The sequence below is a fragment of the Pan troglodytes genome, chromosome 1 (assembly GCF_028858775.2).
Source record: "Pan troglodytes isolate AG18354 chromosome 1, NHGRI_mPanTro3-v2.0_pri, whole genome shotgun sequence".
Classification (NCBI taxonomy): Eukaryota; Metazoa; Chordata; class Mammalia; order Primates; family Hominidae; genus Pan; species Pan troglodytes.
The window spans coordinates 93498788-93520502 of record NC_072398.2 but is presented as its reverse complement, the minus strand read 5'-3'; the positions used below and the strand labels follow the sequence as shown (position 1 = coordinate 93520502).

The window sequence follows — 21715 nt, the reverse complement described above, 5'->3', positions numbered from 1 at the left end:
GAGTCGAAATCCTGCCACTGCATTCCAAACTGGGCTACAGAGCAAGACTCCGTCTGAAAAAAAACAAAACAAAAAACAACAACAACAACAACAAGTGAAATACTGAAATACTGATCAGCTGTAAAAAGAGAACTGTCATAACCACCCCAATTTAGTTCCAAGACTTAGGCTTCCCCACCAAGGCAAAATTAACACAGTAAGAAGGCTATTCCAGTTCATTTTGGAGAAAATCTTGGATTTGGTAAGCAGGTAAAAAGAGCTGGGCATGCTGGCTCACATCTGTAATCCCAGCAAAGTGGGAGGCCAAGACAGGAGGATGGCTTGAGGCCAGGAGTTCGAGACCAGACTGATCTACATAGCAAGACCTGGGCCGGGTGCAGTGGCTCACTCCTATAATCCCAGCACTTTGGAAGGCCGAGACGGCTGGAGAACTTGAGGTTAGGAGTTCGTGACCAGCCTGGCCAACGTGGGGAAACCCTGTCTCAACTAAAAATACAAAAATCAGCAGGGCGTGTTGGCACGCGCCTGTAATCCCAGCTATTTGGGAAGCTGAGGAAAGAGAATCACTTGAACCTGGGAGGCAGAGGTTGCAGTGAGGCAAGATTGTGCCATTGTACTCCAGCCTGGGCGACAAGAGCGAAACTCTCTCTCAAAAACAACAACAACAAAAAAACAAAAAACCATAGCGAGACCTAATCTCAATTAAAAAAATAAAGAAATTGTATACACATACATGCACATATATGCACACTACACACACATATCACATGTACGTTTTGAGAAAAATAACACCATGAACCTACTACCCGTTAAAAATTAGAGAAAATATTAAACTTTTCACAAATTTACATAGCATTCTTATACAGGGGCCATGTCAATAGAAAGAAAGGACTATCAGACAATTTTTCCTAAAACTTCTCCATTATCTCACTGAATCCTATAATCTGTCCTATTAAAACACCTTTTTAAATTTCTTGCTTTTTTTTTTTTTTTTTTTGTGAGACAGCGTGTTGCTCTGATGCCGAGGCTGGAGTGCAGTGGCATGATTTCAGCTCACTGCAACTTCCCCCTCCCAGTTCAAGCAATTCTTGGTTCAAGCAATTCTCGTGCCTCAGCTTCCCGAGTAGCTGGGACTACAGGTGCACTCCAACACAAGCAGCTAATTTTTTGTATTTTAGTAGAGACGGGGTTTCACCGTGTTGCCCAGGCTGGTCTCGATCTTCTGAGCTCTGACAATCCGTCCGCCTCGTCCTCCCAAAGTGCTAGGATTACAGGCGTGAGTCACCCCACCTGACCAATTTCTTGTTCTTTTAAAAGTACAGTAATTATTTTTAAGTTCCAGTACTAAATTAATGGGTAGTCTGTCAAATAGCTACTGGATTTTATATCAGGAGGGCTTTCTACATGTATGTATACCCAAAAATGACATTAAGACCTTTTTACATAAACTCACTGTAGAGATATATCCCAAAACAAGGTAAGGAATATAAATGATGTTTACCTTCTTTTCAAACCAACAGTTCCTTTATACAAAAACACCAGATGATACAAAACATATTTTTTTTAAGTACAAAGTTCCATACAGAATAAAATAAACACTTTATGGTTATTCCTAAGAATAAGTAGTGACAAAAAGTCTTTGCAATTGGGTAATAAAATTTCAGCTTCTAGGAATATGTTTCCCTCTTCCTTGTCCTTTTGAGAGCTGCCACCATCACACAATTCACAACATCTCTTCAACCACAGAAAATTAGCGTCTCTTCAAGCACAGAGACCATATATTAATTATCTTTGTGTCTCCTGCATAGGATTAACTCAGTGTTTGTTATAACTAAGTTAAACTCCAAGACAGGAGCTTCAAATCACCTCAGGCCCAATCCAAAACTGAAAAAAAAGACACTTCTCAGAGTTTGAGAACAAAAAGATACTGACAAAGAACAAAGCCATAGATACTTGTGCGACATTAGCTTCCCTTTTTACCAAATACAGAGTCATTTACTAATACTGCAGAAATAAGTTTGCAGACGATAAAAATAATAAATTAAAAACATGGATCCTGTCAACATGTTCAAATACTAACATAGACTCCTTCACCTTAAACTCATACTAACATCCACACACCCGAACAATGAAAATGAAAGGTTTTCAAATGAGATCTAAATATAAATTGGCTCTATTTCATTACAGTTTAAGTTCCTAAAATCATATATATAAATCATGTGATTGCGCTTATGCTCATCTTCTAACTTGAGGGCCCAGTGTCTTTCATCCGATTCTCTGAAGGATAAGTGACCCCAAAAAACTTTTAAGAACCACTAATCTAGCCTATCAAGAAACATCCCATTTTCCAGAAGAATACAGCTAAGTTGGCTTAGTTCATGCATTCTTACCTCATATTCATAGAGAGTTCATAGAGGGGATCCTTACTACATGAAATCAGTCTTTTTTTTTTTTTTTTTTTTGGAGATGGAGTCTCCCTCTGTCGCCCAGGCTGGAGTGCAGTGGCGCAATCTCAGCTCACTGCAAGCTCTGCCTCCCGGGTTCACGCCATTCTCCTGCCTCAGCCTCCCCGAGTAGCTGGGACTACAGGCGCCCGCCACCACGCCCAGCTAATTTTTTTGTATTCTTAGTAGAGACGGGGTTTCATCCTGTTAGCCAGGATAGTCTCGATCTCCTGACCTCGTGATCCGCCCACCTCAGCCTCCCAAAGTGCTGGGATTACAGGTGTGAGCCACCGCGCCCTGCCGAAATCAGTCTTTCAAAGGATTCCTTCAGCCCAGCCAAGAAGTTCCAACATCCACAGGCACATATATTAACAATTACCAGAACCCAAAAACAGTTCTCTGGTTTTAATTCCACACTGCCTCCCTCAACTTAATACCTACCACCGTCAAAACAACTCCCCTCAGATTGCATACAGGCTATTTACAGAGACACCTTGATGATCCTCACCTCAAGGCATGGACCATTCATTGAATGGTTATATTTGTTGAATGAGTGAAAAAGGATCCTTCCTCCCACAGATTTCAAGTTAAGCTGTCAGCACCCATGCAGCTGCTCTGGTACAAGTTAAGCTGTGAAAGCCTTCTCCCTCACGCATACAACCTTAAGTGTCAGAAATGCTCTGCTTCCTCCATAAATCCAAAATAATACAGTCATGGATATGCATTTCATACAGGTCAGACTCGGCAAGGACAGCTACGTTCCACATACATATCTGACACAATCGGTCTCCACCAAATACAATCCAACCAGTCTTATGTGCTCCTATCTTTCCAGCATACTCAGATTTGCCGACAAAGACTTCCTGAGGCACCATGGTATGCTGAATATACTGCTGCAGTAGTAGTGAAAATATGGGAGTTACAGTTCCAACTTTGTCACCAATTTAACATGTGGCCTTGGAGAAGTTCTCTCCTTATGCCTAAATTTCCTATTTTGTAAAATGGAAGAAAGCATCCTACCATTTTCACAGAGATTCAGTATCACAAAGAAACTGAAAGAGCTTTCTTATTGTATTGTAAACTATTACTATAAACCCGCGACAACAAATAAGGCCACCCATGCTTTACAGCTTTGTAGCAATGATTCTGTTAAACATATTTTGGCCCTTCACATTTACACAACTCACTCTAACCAAAGGCACAAACTATTCTTAAGACCACAACTGGCTATGCCAAGTTTCTCCCCTCCCTGACCTCACAGACACATGCTGTACAGAACACTACCATTGCCGCTCTTTCCCAACAAGTAACTAGGGGCTCCCAATCCCTAAAATACACACACATATCAACCTGCAAGGAACCTCCCAACATTTATTCAAGAAATAAGCTAACTTATAAGGGGAACTCCATTACACTTACACAAATAAAGGCAAACTCTTCCGGAAACACTTGCCATCCTCACATACACACACCAACACAGCCGCTACACACCAACAGACCATCTGTCTTCTAAACCAAAAACATCTCTTTCCATGTACAAACTAACCAGTGACATTTATTAAACTTACAACACTGAGATCATCCTGTCGTTCCCACATACCGTTCAACGCGGCAGGGACACCACAGACCTTGTCACACAGGTAAAATCCCCTCTCAAGATCGTGTCCTCGACCCCTCTTATCCCTTAATTAAACACACACAAACTGGACTATGGGGGAGGCTCCGATCATGCCTACAAACACAAACTAACCTGTCAGGGGCACAGCCGACTCCGCCTCCACTCGCTTACTTCCCAGCCCCCTCCGGGAGTCTGCCTGTCAGGGACACCCCTTCACCCCGCCTGGCGGGACTTCCCGGTAGGCTCAGGATCCCCCTCCCTGCTCTCCCCTCCCCCATCTTCACCACTGCTCTCCCAGAGGTCCAGGTCCGGGAGATGACAGTGGCTCCCAGAAAGCCCAGGATTCAATCGCTGAGAGAGTGCTTCGGCCCGAATGCCGGCCCGAATCGTTCTACTCACCGTGTCGGAGGCCGAGGCCGAGGCCGAGAGCGATGAGAGTGCAGGGAAGTGGGGAAGAGGGGGTGGCCGCCAGGCTCCTCCGCTTCCCTGGGTCCACCGCGGATCCCTCCCGCTTGTCAGGAGGCGGCCAGCGGGTAAGCTGACTGGCGGAAATGCGAGAGAGGAGAAGGGAAAGGTGGAGGGCTAAAGGGGGCAAACTGAGGGGAGGCGGGTCCCGCAACCGAGACTGGGATCGTCTCCCCTCCGCAAAGCGAACCCAAAATGGCGGCGGCAGCGGCGGCAGCAGAGTGGCCGCGGCAGCTCCTCCAGAGGGAGGGAGCTAAGGGCGCCTAGCGACCCCCCCAACCTCCCACTCCTCCCTCCTCGCGTTCTTCCCCACGGTCCCCCGCTTCGCCCGACTCGGGCCATGTAGCGCGCACGTCAGCCCGCACGCGTACGAGTGTCTACGGGCTCGTCGCTGGCTGCTCCCACCAACCACCACCTTCGGCCGTCCCGCGAGCCAGCCAGCCCGTACGCGCTCACCCACGGGAACCTCCTCGCCCAGTTCCCCACTCCCCCTCAGACCCTGTCAAGCCGGCTCCAACGCAGGCCCTCACGCGTACCTTCAGCGGCGCGAGTCCAAGCCTTCTCCACCTCCTCTTCTCTCCTCCCCCTCCTTCCCCGCCCGCACGGCCACCAACCGCCGCCAAAGCAGCCGCCGCCAGCCCCCCCACCCTACACTCCTCACGCGTGCGCCTCCCACAGTCCCCACCGCGGGACTGTTCCATTCCTGGCGGCTGCAGGGGCAGGAGAGGAAGGGACCGGCAAAGCGAGTCTGGCTTGTCGTTTGACTGGAATTGCCAGGGTGGCGGGCCGAGTCCCATGACAACCTACCTCCCTGGGTTCGTCGCCGCGGCGCTGCGGCTCGCCTCCTCCTCCATGGGACCGCGGCGAGAGGATCGAGGGCGGCCTAGCGCCCCTCTGCCGGCCGGTGGTTGGAGGCCGCGGCGGCTGCGCGTTGAGTCGTTTCCTGCCGGATGACCCGACCCTTTTTTGCAGTCTCAGGACGGGCGCTTTGGAGCCGGCCCCAGGCAGTGTGTGTCGGTCGCCTAGTCTGGAGAACTAGTCCTCGACTCACGGTGAGGGAATGGACCGGCACGGGGGTTGTATCGCTGAGGGAAAGGAGCGGGACTCCGGACCTCCAGGAGGTAGGGAGTGAGGCCGGTAGACCGGCGCGCCTCCGGGGGGGATTCCTCCCGGGCGTTGAGTTGCCAACCTGGGACCCGAGGAAGATCGGCGTGGTGGTGTGCTTTTTGTTGTTGTTAACCCTCCTCGGATTTCTCGAATTTCACACCACTGTCCATATGCGATGATGTTTGTTTGCCCTTGACGCACTTACTCATGGATGGTACTTCAGCCTCGTTAGACAGCCTGGTGATGGAGGATGAAGAAACCATGTGCTTCTCATTCAGTTCTGGACTCAGTTTCCCTTGTCTTCAGCAAGTTATTTTTGTTAGTTCCTTATCAAAAAGTGTACATAAAAATTAGGCAACTCCAAACATGCCTCCAGGGTTGGTGTGTGAAATAATAAGATAGGGCTGGGCGCCGTGGCTCACGCCTGTAATCCCAGCACTTTGGGAGGCCGAGGCACGTGGATCACAAGGTGAAGAGATCGAGACAATCCTGGCCAACATGGTGAAACCCCGTCTCTACTAAAAATACAAATATTAGCCGGCCGTGGTGGCGGGCGCCTGTAGCCCCAGCTACTCGGGAGGCTGAGGCAGGAGAATTGCTTGAACCCGGGCGGCGGAAGTTGCAGTGAGCCGAGATCGCGCCACTGCACTCCAGCCTGGCGACAAAGCGAGACTCCGTCACACACACACACACACACACACACACACACACACACACACGAAATAATAATATATGTAAAGTGGAATTAGCTCCTAGGCATAGGGAAGGTGCAGAGTATTGCCGTGTTGTCATTTACAGTTCTGTTGATGTCGATAACGTTTGTGGGTGTAATGGGTAGTGTTCTGTCCCTCCAAGTCGTTAATAAAACAAAGCAGGCCGGGCGTCTTGTTAAATAGTTGTATCAATGACTTGAATTAGATTAATGAGGATATATTTTTCAAATTTATGCCTTTTACAAAATTTTTAAAGAGTAGGTAATGTCGGTGATAGATATAAAGAAAGGAAAAGATCTCCAGATGTGGAATCTTCTACTGGATCCTGTAACAGAAAGAAGACATTAGGCTGGGCGCAGTGGCTCACACCTGTAATCTCAGCACTTTGGGAGGCGGAGGAGGGCGCATTGCTTGAGCCTAGGAGTTCGAGACCAGCTTAGGCAACACGGTGAAACCCCATCTCTACAAAAAGACACAAAAATTAGACAGGTGTGGCACACGCTTGTAGTCTGAGCTACTTGGGAGGCTGAAGCAGGAGGATTGAGGAAGAGGTTGCAAAGTTAGCCGAGATCACGCCATCACACTGCAGCCTAGGTGACAGAGCGAGACCCTGTCTCAAAAAAAGAAAGAAGACATTAGCAGAAAAGCTGAGGAAATGCAAATAAAGTCTGCAATTTTTAAATAGTATTGTACCAGCTTTAATTTCTTAATTTTGAAAATTGTACCATGGTCATATGTATGTAACATTAAGGAAAGTCTAATGAAAATTGTAAGAAAGCACTTTGTACTACCTTTGCAACTCTTCTGTAAATTTACACTTTTTTTTGTTTGTTTGCTTTGAGATAGGATCTATGTCGCCAAGGCTGGAAGGCAGTAGTGCAGTCCTGGCTCACTGCAACCTCAAGCTCCTTGGCTCAAGGGATCCTCCCACCTCAGCCATCTGAGCAACTAGGACTACAGGCACGTGCCACCACATCCAGCTAATTTATTTTATTTTATTTTTTTTTGAGACGGAGTCTCGCTCTGTCACCCAGGCTGGAGTGCAGTGGCGCGATCTCGGCTCACTGCAAGCTCCGCCTCCCGGGTTCGCGCCATTCTCCTACCTCAGCCTCCTGAGTAGCTGGGACTACAGGCACCCGCCACCACGTCCAGCTAATTTTTTGTATTTTTAGTAGAGATGGGGTTTCACCGTGTTAGCCAGGCTGGTCTCGATCTCCTGACCTCATGATCCACCTGCCTCAGCCTCCCAAAGTGCTGGGATTACAGGCGTGAGCCACCATGCCCAGCCTCCACTATCGAACTTTAGAACATTTTTTATCACCCCCAAAAGAATCTTATCAGTAAGTTGCTTTCCATTCCTCCCTCCCATTGCCTCTCGCAACCACTAAATCAGTTTATGTAATTAATAAGCAAATTATGGATATTTCATGTAATTGAAATCATACTATATGCAACTGTCTTCTTTTACTTTGTTTTGAAGGTTCATCCAGTTGTGTAATGCATCAGAACTTTGTTTTGTATTGCCAAATAATATTCCATTATATGGCTATACCACGTTATGTTTATTCATCAATTGATGGACATGTGAGGTATTTCCACTTTTTGGCTCTTTTGCATAATACTGCTACGAACATTTGTGTACAACTTTTGCATACACTTGTTTTTATTTCTCTTTTATACCTGAGAGTGGAATTGCAGGTTCATATGGTAACTCCATGTTTTACCTTTTGAGGAACTGCCAAACTTTTCCAAAGTGGCCTCACTGCTTAAAAAATCCTAACAGCAACATATAAGAATCCTAGTTTTTCCAGATTCTATCCAACACATGTTATTATCAGTTCTTTTGAATTTCATCATTCTAGTGGGTGTGAAGTGTATCTCATTGTGGTTTTTATTTGCATTTTCTTAATTTTGGGGGACCAGTCTCAGCACCACCCGTAGGGTATCCGAAGTCCGGTGGCGACAAAGGAATGAGAAGAGACAGGTTAAGTGTTCATAAAGGTGGGAGCCAGGGGGCCAGTTGCAAAATGGAGGCTGCAAAAGGCCCAGAGTTCTGATCTCCACACTGTTTATTGAGTACAGTCACTTAGATCTAAGAAGCAGATGTTCAGGGCGAAACAGTCAAAGGGAAGCAGTACGTCATACACATAATCTGTAGCAGTGGCGGTTTAAGTGAATCTCCTTTGTGCTTAAACAACGTATCTTTAGTTAGCTGGTGGGAGTGGGCTTAACTAGGAGCCTGCATATCTAGCCACATTCCAATGCTTCAGAGGAGCGTCTTTCTTCTTGAGCACAGTGTTTATAGATAAGAGAGCAGGTTGTGCTCAGAGCATGGGAACATAATGGCGATAAGAAGACTTTCCTCCTCAGAGTCCTCTTGTGGCTTTCCACAACTTACTGTCCCATGTTTTTATGGCCAGTTTATGCAGGCACCCTGTAAGCCTTTTTCCCAACATGCCCCCCCTTTTTTCTTTTTTAAAACCGCCATTGCTATTAAGACTTGTTCCTGGTGTCTGGTCTCTCTCCAGAGGCATCTTCCGCATCTGCAGACTAAAAGCAAACAGCAAAAACAGATACACATTAAAGCAAAATTTGCGATAGTTGATTCTCCAACGGTCTTAATCCACTTGAGAGGATTTATGTTTGAAAGTCCATCAGCAGCTCCAGTGAGAATGTCAGTCCCAGGCAGGAGAGTTAAATGAGCCTGAGATGCTTTAAAAACCTGTTCCTTTAATTTGGCTATATTCAGTGTAAAATTTCCATCCCTTTCTTCCAGATGATGTCTAACTTTTTTACAGTGATGTTCAGTAGCATTGTATGAATGGGGAGTTATGCAGAAATCAGAAGTATTCCAATCACATTGCATTTGCAATCGATGCTCTAAGCTTATTATACGATCTCTCATCCAAATAACAGTCTGTCTAAGATCATTTATTTGATTTGCCAATTGTTGGTCTATCCGGGTCTGATAATTCCACAATTTTGAGGAATTATTTTGCCAATTATTTACATATTCTGCAGTTTGAACAGAGGAGTGTAAAGCAATTCCAGCAGCCACAACAGTAGCTGTGACTGCAATAAGGCCCATAATGACTGCTATAAGGGTAAAAATAAATCTTTTTGTTCTGGTAAACACTCCCTTTAACATTTCTGTGAGGATATGAATGGAAGAAGAGGCTTTCCAAGGTCTATTGAGGGAAACCGGTATCTAAACTCCTCTAGCCCTCACCAGCAACACAGATGTTTTCACACCAAACGTGGAATCAATACAGGTGAAAAGGTGACAGTTTTGACAAGTAATAGTTTGAGAATTAGGTCGAATATCAATATTTCCGACCATCAACATAAAAGGAGGCTTGACACAGCTCTGAATGGGTGCCATTCGGTTGGAAGAAAACTGATACACAAATTGAAGTCTCTCACGTTTTCCCTCAAGATAATATTTTTCTTCCCAAACCTGAATATGAGATTGGGCCATCATTACCTTCCATAATTTGGGATGTTCAGGGCCTATTATTGGATTAATCATTTTTGGATGTGGGCCGGCTATACCAAAATTGGTTGAAATTATGGGAAACTGGGCATGTTTTTCAGTGTAAATAGTGTCATCTCTTTGATAGTATAGTTCCTGTTTTAGTCCTGTCTTGTATCTATCATTCTGATTGGTACAATTAACTGCAAAGGTCCCCTTAGGGGACCAATCAGTGACAATTCCATAGGAATTATTTTGAAGTACCACAGCATGATCAGAGATGCAATCCTGGCTGGGAGTGGTGGCTCACGCTTGTAATCCCAGCACTTTGGGAGGCCGAGGCCGGCAGATCACCTGAGGTCGGGAGTTCAAGACCAGTCTGGCCAACATGGAGAAACCCCCTCTCTACTAAAAATACAAATTAGCAGGGTGTGGTGGCACATGCCTGTAATCGCAGCTACTTGGGAGGCTGAGGCAGGAGAATCCCTTGAACTTGGGGGGCGGAGGTTGCAGTGAGCTGAGATTGCGCCATTGCACTCCAGCCTGTGCAACAAGAGCAAAACTCCCTCTCAAAAAAGAAAGAAAGAAAAAAAAAGAGATACAATCCTTTCAAATCAATATTTCTAAATCCTTTGACTGTTGTTGAGGTTGTTGACACCTCTCTTTTCTGGGCTTAAACTGTTACAGTTGAACTGAACTCTGTGAATGATCCGGGCTCCATCCAGAAAATAAATGATAGGATACCGGTCTTTGATTATGACCTGAAATTTTAACTAGCCAATGTTGTCCGTAGCCTTTTAGGCAACCGACAGCTGGCCCTATGCAAAGAGGAGGGGAACTGATAACCCATGGACACATTTATTAACATTCCTTCCTCCTCTGGGTGAGAGGGCCCTTGAGTATCTGTAGGCTCAGGCATCCAAACACTATTATTAACATAAGCCTCAACCGGGGGTTCCAACCATGTGACAGGCCTAATTAAAGATGGAAATGGGACGTATGCCCAATAGGTATAATTTTGGTCTGCTGTAGCCACAGGGAGACTTACCACCATGGTAATTACCGCAATCATAGCTACCATCAGGTTACTCGAGGTTAGTGGTTTTTGTTGTGTTTTCAGGTTTTCTTCTGCAAGGTGGGTCAGCCTCTTGATCTGTCCCCAAGTTGGTGGGCTCGCTTGATGGGTTTTGTTGGTCTTCATCTGGTCCGCTGAAATGTTCATTTGAGCCATCAGGCGTGCTGGGGGTGGAGATCTTGGTTCCAAAATCCTTTTCTCTTCTTTGGAAATTTGCTCATGGTAGAATTTAAGATGTCTTGTAGGTACCCAAACTGGAAGCTGGTTTTCTTCTGGGGAAATACAAACAAACCCTCTTCCCCATGTTATAACTCTCTTTTTCCCAGGTCTTTGTTTTAAAGTCCTTCCACCACACAGGTTTTCCTTCATGAACATTTACCTTCTGTCCTGTTAAATGCTCTTCAGCTGCTATAGTAACCTGATTGCGGAAGATGTTCAAAAAATTTAAGGTAACAAGAGCCAATTGTAACTGCATATGAGGGGTGGAATATTCCCTATTTCCCCCTATTTTCTTTTTATGTAATTGCATTTTTAAGGTTCAATTGGCTCGCTCAACAATCGCTTGCCTTTGAGAATTATAGGGGATAACCGTACTGTGTTCAATGCTCTGTTGTTTTAAAAATGTTTGGAAAGATCTACTACAGTAGCCTGGTCTGTTGTCTGTTTTTAATTTTTGTGGAATTCCCATGACAGTAAAACAGGAAAGCAAGTGTCTTTTTATATGTGTTGCAGTCTGGCTGGTTTGGCAAGTAGACCATATAAATGAGACTATGTATCTATGGTCACATGGACATAAGAAAGTTTGCCAAATGCAGGAATGTGGGTGACGTCCATTTGCCAGATCATGTTAGGTGCCAACCCTCGAGGGTTAACACCAGTTCCTTGATACGGTAGTTGCAGTACCTGGCACTGAGGACGATGTTGTACAATGTCCTTGGCCTGTTTCCACATAATTTGATAGTTGTTTGTAAGTCCTGTTACATTAAGGTGTGTTAATGAGTGGAAAGTCTGGGCATCAGTAAGTATGGGGGAAACCAACAAGTCAGCTTGCTCATTAGCCTCAGTCAAGGGTCCTGGAAGATTGGTATGTGCTCGGATATGAGTTATATAGAAAGGAAAATCCCGAGCACACACAGCTGTTTGTAAAGAGTTGAACAATTGATAAAGCTGTTTATCAATAATATATTTAATTAAGGCAGTTTCAGTATGCTGAGTAGCTTATACAACATAAGCTGAATCTGAAACAGTAGTAACTGGCTGATTAAAATCTTCTAATACTGCAATCATTGCCTGTAATTTAGCTCTTTGGACTGAGGAAGAGTTAGTGTGGATAACTTTACCACAAGGTCCCACATATGCCGCTTTCCCAGTACTGGAGCCATCAGTAAAAACAATCATGGCTCCTTCCAAAGGGGCATCACGAGTAATTTTCGGAAGAACCTATGTAGTTAATTTTAAGAACTGGAAAATTTTATTTTTAGGATGATGATTATCAATACATTCAATAAATTCTGCTAAATTAACTTGCCATGTAACTGAGTTAATAAATGCCTGCTTAATGTGACTTTTATTTATTGGAACTATAATCTTATTGGGCTCAGTGCCATAAAGTTTAACAATTTGCATATGAGCCTGTCCAATTAAAATTGTGATCTGATCTACATAGACTGTAAGTGTTTTCATGGTATTATATGGCAAAAAAGACCATTCAACCAAATCATTATTTTGAACAATAACCCTCATTGAGGAGTGTGAAGTAGGGAACACAATGAATTGAAAAGGCAAGACTGAGTCAATCCTACTAACCTGGGCTTGCTGAATTTTTTTTTTTTTCAATTACTCTTAACTCATTCATGGCCTTGGGTGTTAATTCTCTTTTATGGTGTAAGTTGCAATCTCCCCTCAATATTTAGAAAATATTAGACATAGCATAAGTAGAAATTCCTAAGGTGGGCTGAATCCAATTAATGTCTCCTAACAATTTTTGAAAATCATTTAAGGTTTTTAAAGAATCTTTTCTGATTTGAACCTTTTGAGGCTTAATGGCTCTATCTTGTACTTGTATCCCCAAATATTGAAAAGGAAGAGTTGTTTGAATTTTGTCAGGTGTTATAAGCAATCCAGCATTTGTAATTGCCTTTTGCAAAGATGAATAACATTGAATAAGTTGGTCTCTATTTTTTGTTGCACATAGTATGTCATCCATATAATGAATGATGTAACAATCTGGAAATTGATCTCTAACAAGCTGGATAGCTTTGCCTACAAAAGTTTGACAAACTGTGGAACTGTTTAACATACCTTGAGGTAAAACCTTCCAATGATATCTGGCTGCAGGTTCTTTGTTATTAATGGCAGGGATAGTAAAGGCAAATTTTTCAAAATCTGTCTCTGCCAAAGGAATTGTAAAGAAGCAGTCTTTTAAATCTATAATAACAAGCAGCCAGTCTTTAGGGAGCATGGTGGGGGATGGGAGCCCTGGTTGTAAAGCTCCCATTGGTTGCATTACAGCGTTGACCTCTTGCAAGTTGGTCAGCATGCACCATCTACCGTACTTTTTTTTAAATTACAAATACTGGGGAATTCCAAGGAGAGAAAGTGGGTGAAATATATCCTTTTTCTAGTAGTTTTTTAACTATTTCATGGAACGCCCCCAAGTTTTTCTGAGGGAGCGGCCACTGTTCGACCCAGACAGGATGCTGCAGGGCGAGCCTGAATTGCTTCTTCACCATAGTGAACTGCAGGTTGGGCAGTAATGGGTGCGGCAAGCTGAGTTTCAGGCTCCCTCCCCCTGCACTCACTCGGCTGAGGAGGAGGTGGCCATTCCGGACATTTCTCTGAAGAAGCTGCGGGCTGAACAATTTTCTGTGTAGGTTTAGGGAGACCGGGGGGATTGGTAGAAATCACCTCCGGTATCGGGGGAACCAGCCCCCAATATTTCAACATAGGTTCTATTTTCCGTAAGTGTGCCAGTCTGAGAAATAAAGAGAAAGAGTGCAAAAGAGAAATTCTACAGCTGGGTCTCCGGGGGTGACATCACATTTCAGCAGGTTCCATGATGCCCCTGAGCCGCAAAACCAGCAAGTTTTTATTATGGATTTCAAAAGGGGAGGGGTGTACGAATAGGGAGTGGGTCACAGAGATCACATGCTTCAGAGGCAGTAAAATATCACAAAGGCAGAGAGGCAGAGCGAGATCACAAGGCCAGGGCGAAACTAGAATTACTGATGAAGGTCCATGTCCCGCTGGGCACATTGGACATTGATATTGATAAACATCTTAACAGGAAACAGGGTTCGAGAGCAGACAACCGATCTGACTAGAATTCGCTAGGCTGGAATTTCCTAATCCTAGCAAGCCTGAGGGTGCTGCAGGAGACCAGGGCATATTTCATCCCTTATCTACAACTGCATAAGACAGACACTCCCAGAGCGGCGATTTTACAGATGTCTCCCTGGGAATGCATTCGTTTTCCCAGGGTTATTCCTTGCTGAGAAAAGAATTCAGCGATATTTCTCCTATTCGCTTTCTGAAAGAAGAGAAATATGACTCTGTTCTGCCTGGCCCCACAGGCAGTCAGACTTTATGGTTATCTCCCTTGTTCCCCGAAAATCATTGTTATCCTGTTCTTTTCAAGGTGCCCAGATTTCATATTATTCAAACACAAATGCTTTACAAACAATTTGTGCAGGTAATGCAATCATCACAGGGTCCTCAGGCGATATACATCCCCAGCTTATGAAGATGATGGGATTAAGAGATTAAAGTAAAGACAGGCATAGGAAATTATAAGAGTATTGATTGGGGAAGTGATAAATGTCCATGAAATCTTCACAATTTATGTTCAGAGATTACATTAAAGACAGGTGTAAGAAATTATAAAAGTATTAATTTAGGGAACTAACAAATGTCCATGAAATCTTCACAATTTATGTTCTTCTGCCATGGCTTCAGCCGGTCCCTCTGTTTGGGGTCCCTGACTTCCTGCAACACTCTGGACTCTCCCTTTTTATTAGTACTTGGTAGGGGTGGTTCAGAGTCCTGATCATTAAACTCCTCTCTCTCCTCCTCTGACTCAGCCTCATCATCGATCTGAAAAGGCTCCAGTGCTGTACGCACCAATGACCAAACTGACCAAACAGGCAAAGGAATTTCCTTTCCCTTTCTTTGTGCTCTTTTAAGGTCCTTTCCAATTCTTTCCCAATCTTTCAATTCCAAAGTTCTCTGTTCCGGGAACCAAGGGCAAAATTGTTCCACAGCATAAAACAAATCCATAAGATTTTTCGTATCAACTTTTACACCACTACGCTTCAAGAGCTGCCATAGCAAGCTCAAATACATGGCGTACTTACTTTCAGTTTGTCCCATTTGTGTCCCTAGCTTTCTCCAAGTGCCCCGCTCACCTGCAGAGCTTAAAACTTTTTCGTCCTTGGGAGTCCTTTGTCTGTCGGTCCTCCATTTCACACGCTTGAGCGTGCCTTCACTGGATTCTTTCGGGCCTCATGTTGGGCACCAGAATGTAGGGGACCAGCCTCAACACCATCCGTAGGGTACCTGAAGTCCGGTGGCGACAAAGGAATGAGAAGAGACTGGTTAAGAGTTCATAAAGGTGGGAGCCAGGGGGCCAGTTGCAAAATGGAGGCTGCAAAAGGCCCAGAGTTCTGGTCTCTACACTATTTATTGAGTATAATCACTTAGATGTAAGAAGCAGATGTTCAGGGCAAAACTGTGAAAGGGAGGCAGTACGTCATACACGTAATGTGTAGCAGTGGCGGTTTAAGTGAATCTCCTTTGTGCTCAAACAGCATATCTTTAGTTAGCTGGTGGGAGTGGGCTTAACTAGGAGCCTGCATATCTAGCCACATTCCAATGCTTCAGAGGAGCGTCTTTCTTCTTGAGCACAGTGTTTATACATAAGAGAGCAGGTTGTGCTCAGAGCATGGGAACATAATGGTGATCAGAAGACTTTCCTCCTCAGAGTCCTCTTGTGGCTTTCCACAACTTATTGTCCCATATTTTTATGGCCAGTTTATGCAGGCACCCCATGAGCCTTTTTCCCAACACTTAATGACTAGTAATGTTAAACATCTTTTCAGGTGCTTATGGGCCATTTGTATAACTACTCTGGAGAAATGCCTACTCAAATATTTTTCCTTTTCATTTTTTTAATTTGAGGCAGGGTCTTACTCTGTTACCTGGGCTGGAGTGCAGTGGTGTGATCATAGCTCACTGCAGCCTCAAGCTCCCAGGCCCAGGTGATCCTCCCACTTTAGCCTCCCAAGTAGCTAGGACCACAGGCTCACACCACCACACCTGGCTAATTTTTTAAATTTTTGGTAGAGGACAAGGTCTCATTATGTTGCCCAGGCTGGTCTCAAACTCCTGGAATTAAGCAGTCCTCCCTTCTCAGCCTCCCGAAGTGTGAGAATTACAGGTGTGAGCCACTGCACCTGACCCTTTTGCCTGTTTTTAAATTGAGTTGCCTTTCTTTTTTTTGAGACGGAGTCTCGCTCTGTCGCCAGGCTGGAGTGCAGTGGCATGATCTTGGCTCACTGCAGCCTCCACCTCCTGGGTTCAAGTGATTCTCCTGCCTCAGCCTCCCCTCTAGCTGGGACTATAGGCGTGCACCACCACGCCCAGTTAATTTTGGTATTTTTGGTAGAGACAGGGTTTCACCATGTTGGCCAGGATGGTCTCAATCTCTTGACTTCATGATCTGCCCGCCTTGGCCTCCCAAAGTGCTGGGATTACAGGCCTGAGCCACTGCACCCAGCCTTGAGTTGACTTTATTGTTAAGTTGTAAGAGTTCTTTATATATTATGGATATAAGTTAAGTTCTATGTGATTTGCAAATATTTTCTCCCATTCTGTGGGCTGTCTTTCACTTACTTGATGGTATCCTTTGAAGTACAAGTGTCTGATTTGGATAAAATTCAATTCTCCATTTTTAGTTTTTTTGCTTGTGCTTTTGATGTTATAGTTAAGAAACCATTGCATAACACATGATAATGAAGATTTACCTTCTTCTGTAGAAAATTAGAAAACTTGGGCCAGGCCCCGTGGCTCACACCTGTAATCCCAGCACTTTGGGAGGCCGAGGCAGGTGGATCATGAGGTCAGGAGATCGAGATCATCCTGGCTAACACAGGGAAACCCCGTCTCTACTAAAAAAAATACAAAAAATTAGCTGGGCATGGTGGCGGGTGCCTGTAGTCCCAGCTACTCGGGAGGCTGAGGCAGGAGAGTGGCGTGAACCCGGGAGGCAGAGGTTGCTGTGAGCCAATGAGCTGAGATCACACCAGTGCACTCCAGCTTGGGGGACAGAGCGAGACTCTGGCTCAAAAAAAAAAAAAAGAAAAGAAAATTAGAAAACTTGCCCCTGCAAGTTTTATTCTTGGAGCTCTTATGAGTACGTCTATGATCTATTTTGAGTATGATGTGAGGTAGGGGTCCATTTTCATTCTTTTGTGGGTGAATTTCAGGTTGTCCCAACAGCATTTGTTGAAGACACTATTCTTTCCTCATTGAATTGTCTTGGCATCCATGTTGAAAATCAGTTGACCAGGCCGGGCACGATGGCTCACGCCTGTAATCCCAGCATTTTGGGAGGCTGAGGCTGGTGGATCATGAGGTCAGGAGGTGAAGACCAGCCTGGCCAAGATGGTGAAACTCCGTCTTTACTAAAAATACAAAAAATTAGCCAGGCGTAGTGGTGGGCACCTGTAATCCCAGCTACTCAGGAGGCTGAGGCAGAGAATTGCTTGAACCTGGGAGGCGGAGGTTGCAGTGAGCTGAGATGGTGCCACTGCATTCCAGCCTGGGTGACAGAGTGAGACTCCGTTTCAAAAAAAAAAGAAAAAGAAAAAGAAAAATCAGTTGACCATGATGTAAATGTATGCCAATACCACACTATCTTGATTACTGTAGTTTTGTAGTAAGTGTTGGAATCAGGATGTATGAGGCCTCCAAATTTGTTCCTTTTCAAGAATACTTGGGCTATTCTAGGTCTATTGCATTTCCATATGAATGTTGAGATTAGCCTGTATATTAGTCCATTTTCACGCTGCTGATAAAGACACACCCAAGACTGCGTAATTTATTAAGAAAAAGAGGTTTAATGGACTCACAATTCCACGTGGCTGGGGAGGTCTTTCAATCATGGTAGAAGGCAACAAGGAGCAAGTCATATCTTACATGGTGGCAGGCAAGAGAGCATGAGAGCCAAGCGAAAGGGGAAACACCTTATTAAATCATTAGATCTTGTGAGATGTATTCACTGTCACATGAACGGTATGGGGAAACCGCCCCCATGATTCAATTATCTACCGTGGGGTCCCTCCTACAACACATGGGAATTATGGGAGCTGAAATTCAAGATGAGATTTGGGTGAGGACACAGCCAAACCAAATCAGCTTGACAAGTTTTTTCTTAAGACAGGGTCTTGCTCTGTCGCCCAGACTGGAGTGCAGTGGCATGATCTTGGCTCACGGCAACCTCTGCCTCCCGGGCTCAAGCAATTCTCCTGCCTCAGCCTCCTGAGTATCTGGGACTACAGGCGCCCGCCACCACGCCCAGCTAGTTTTTTGTATTTTTAGTAGAGATGGGGTTTCACCATGTTAGCCAGGATGGTCTCGATCTTCTGACCTCATGATCCACCCGTGTTGGCATCCCAGAGTGCTGGGATTACAGGCGTGAGCCACTGCGCCTGACCTAGACTTTTTAAACTTGAAAACTAGTGAGGGCCAGGCATAGTGGCTCGCGCCTGCAATCTCAGCACTTTGCGAGGCTAGGGCAGGAAGATCACTTGAGGCCAGGAGTTAGAGATCAGCCCAGGCAACATAGCCAGACCCCATCTCTGTAAAAATAAAAAATTAGCCACCAGGTGGTTGCACGTGCCTGTAGTCCCAGTTACTTAGGAGGCTGAGGAAGGAGGATTACTTGATCCTAGGAGTTAGGGGCTGCAGTGAGCCTAGATTGTGCCACTGCACTCCAGCCTGGGCAACAGACTGAGACTCGATCTCACAAAATAATAAAGTAGTGAGGAAATACTGAAGAATTTTAAGCAAGGCTTCAGTGGAGAAAATGTTTAAGTCTGGATGCTGGTAGATCATTTATTTTAATTTGGGTTCAAGATGATAGTGTCCTAGAACGGAAGCTGATTACACGTTCTGACCGTCATTTCTCATAGTGTCTATAACATAGGCAAAATAATAGCTCCAGTGTCCACAGGCACGCCTATGGAAAGAAGTGCATCTGGACCATGTCACACACTCCTTCCTCTCCAGTACCCAGCCTGCTTCCTCGTCCACAGCTCTTCCAGTAGTGGTTGTGCCGGGGAGCATTGAGAAGATCTGGGGAGCACAGTTGGGCAGGTCAAATACTATTGGAGTGACATTGCACTCTAGAAAAGGAGCCCTGAAATCCCACAAGTGAAAAGGCAGGCAGGCCAGTAGAGACCATCCCAGTCTTATTCACCACTATAGACTCTGTGTAGTGTGGGCGTGTGGAAGCATGTCATATGCTTCTTGAATGACTGAGTTTAGGAGTGCTTTGGAGTCTTCATTAAATAGTATGGCTGGGCAGGTGGCTTACGCTTGTAATCCCAATACTTTGGGGGGCTGAGGCGGGAGGATCACTTAAGGTCAAAATTTTGAGAACAGCCTAGCCAACATGGCGAAACCCTGTATCTACTAAAAATACAAAAATAAGCTGGCGTGGTGGTGGGCGCCTGTAGTCCCAGGTACTTGGGAGGCTGAGGCAGGAGAACTGTTTGAACTCGGGAAGTGGATGTTGCAGTGAGCCGAGATCATGCCACTGCGCTCCAGCCTGGGCGACAGAGCAATATTCCATCTCAGAAATAAACAAACGAATCCAGTATATTTAAGGCCAAGTGCGATGGCTCATACCTGTAATCCCAGCACTTCGAGAGGCTGAGGTGGGAGGATCACTTGAGTCCAGGAATTCAAGACCATCGCTGGCAACATAGTGAGACTCTGTCTCTACAAAATAAAAAAGCCAGGCACAGTGGCACGTGCCTGTAATTCCAGCTACTTGGGAGGCTGAGGTGGGAAGATCGCTTAAGCAGGGGAGTTCGAGGCTGCAGTGAGCTGTGATTGTGCCACTGTACTCCAGCTTGGATGACAGAGCAAGACCCTGTCTCAAGAAAAATAACAAATGTGACAAAGTTGAAGCAGAGCATGGTGGCTCACACCTGTAATCCCAGCACTTTGGGAGGCTGAGGCAGGAGGATCACTTGAGCCCAGGAGTTCAAGATCATCCTGGGCACCATAGCAAGGGTTATGTCTACCCAAAAAAAAAAAAAATTTTTTTTTTTAATATGCCAGGCAATGGCACCTATATTCCCAGCTACTTGAAAGGCTGAGGCAGGCGGATCACTTGAACCCAAGAGTTTGAGGCTACAGTGTGCTGTGATCTTGCCATTGCACTCCATCCTGGGCAATGGAGCGAGACCCTGTCTCAAAAAAAAAAAAGAAAGAAAAAAAAACAGAAAGGAAATAAAATGAAAGGAATTTATGTTATTCTCTCTCTCTCTATTTATTTTTAAATGTTATTTATTTATTTATTTATTTTTTGAGATGGAGTCTTGCTCTGTCACCCAGGCTGGAATGCAATGGCACAATCTCAGCTCACTGCAACCTCTGCCTCCTGGGTTCAAGCGATTCTCCCACCTCAGCCTCCTGAGTAGCTGGGAAAACAGGCATGCACCACCATGCCAGGCTTATTTTTTATATTTTAGTAGAGATGGGGTTTCACCATATTGTCCAGGCTGGTCTTGAACTCCTGAGCTCAGGCAGTCCATCCATCTCGGCCTCCCAAAGTACTAGGATCACAGGTATGAACCACTGCACCTGGCCTCTTTTCATTTATTTATCTATTTATTTAGACCAGATCTGAGTGCATCATGCAGGCTGGAGTACAGTGGCATGATCATAGCTCTTTAACACCTGGCCTCAAGTGAGCCTTTTGCCTCAGCCTCCTAAGTAGCTACGACTACAGTCCTGCACCACCCTGGCAAACTAATTAATTTTTTTCTTTTGTTTGTGGAATTGGCGGTCTTACTATGTACCCAAGCTGGTCTCAAACTCCTGGGCTCAAGCAGTCTTCTCATCCCCGCCTCCCAAAGGGCCGATATTACAGGCATGAGTCACCATGCCCAGCCTATGTGATTCTCTTGACTGTACTATAAATTCCTTGACTATAAGATCAGGGACTATAATAGTTTGTTCACCATTCCATTCACAGAGCCTGACACACAGTAGGTGCTCAGTAACTGTTGGGTTAATTGGTTGCAACTCTATGGTTGTTATTATTGTTGCTTTAAAGATTTGGGTTGTGAAAGGTGTCTCTGGGTGCGGTGGCTCACGCCTGTAATCCCTTTGGGAGGCTGAGGTGGGAGGATCACCTGAGGTCAGGAGTTCAAGACCAGCCTGGCCAACATGGTGAAACCCCGTTTCTACTACAAGTACAAAAATTAGCTGGACGTGGTGGTGTATGCCTGTAGTCCCAGCCATTTAGGCAGCTGAGGCAGGAGAATCGCTTGAGCCCGGGGAGGCAAGGTTCCAGTGAACTCCAGCTTGGGTGACAGAGCAAGACTTCATCGCAAAATAAATAAATAAATAAAATAAAATAAAGAAAGGTGAAAATGATAGCCAAGGGTGCCGGGTGTGGTAATTCACACCTGTAATCCCAGCGCTTTGAGAGGCCGAGGCAGGTGGATCACCTGAGGTCAGGAGTTCGAGACCAGCCTGGCCAACATGGTGAAACCCTGTCTCTACTAAAAATACAAAAATTAGCTGGGC

At 45.2% G+C, this 21715-nt stretch overlaps 2 protein-coding genes across 17 annotated transcripts in view; one reads left to right on the top strand and one right to left on the bottom strand.

Annotated features, from left to right (window-relative positions):
• YY1AP1 (YY1 associated protein 1) overlaps positions 1 to 4869 on the bottom strand; it is a 65164-nt gene extending 60295 nt beyond the window's left edge. The window contains 3 exon segments of the mRNA XM_016946265.4: positions 4462 to 4651; positions 4653 to 4703; positions 4705 to 4869. Coding sequence (XP_016801754.4) covers positions 4462 to 4651; positions 4653 to 4703; positions 4705 to 4869 — 406 coding nt within the window.
• A 119-nt stretch (positions 4870 to 4988) lies between these two features.
• Positions 4989 to 21715, top strand: part of DAP3 (death associated protein 3) — a 48246-nt gene continuing 31519 nt past the window's right edge. For 3 of the 16 annotated variants that reach the window (XM_063812479.1, XM_063812497.1, XM_024348898.3), the window contains exon 1: positions 4989 to 5579. The gene's annotated coding sequence lies outside the window, so the exon portion shown is untranslated. Of the gene's footprint in view, positions 5649 to 21715 lie in introns of all 16 variants that reach the window. The other 13 variants (XM_016947499.3, XM_054672370.2, XM_063812502.1 and 10 more) reach the window with 9 other exon arrangements.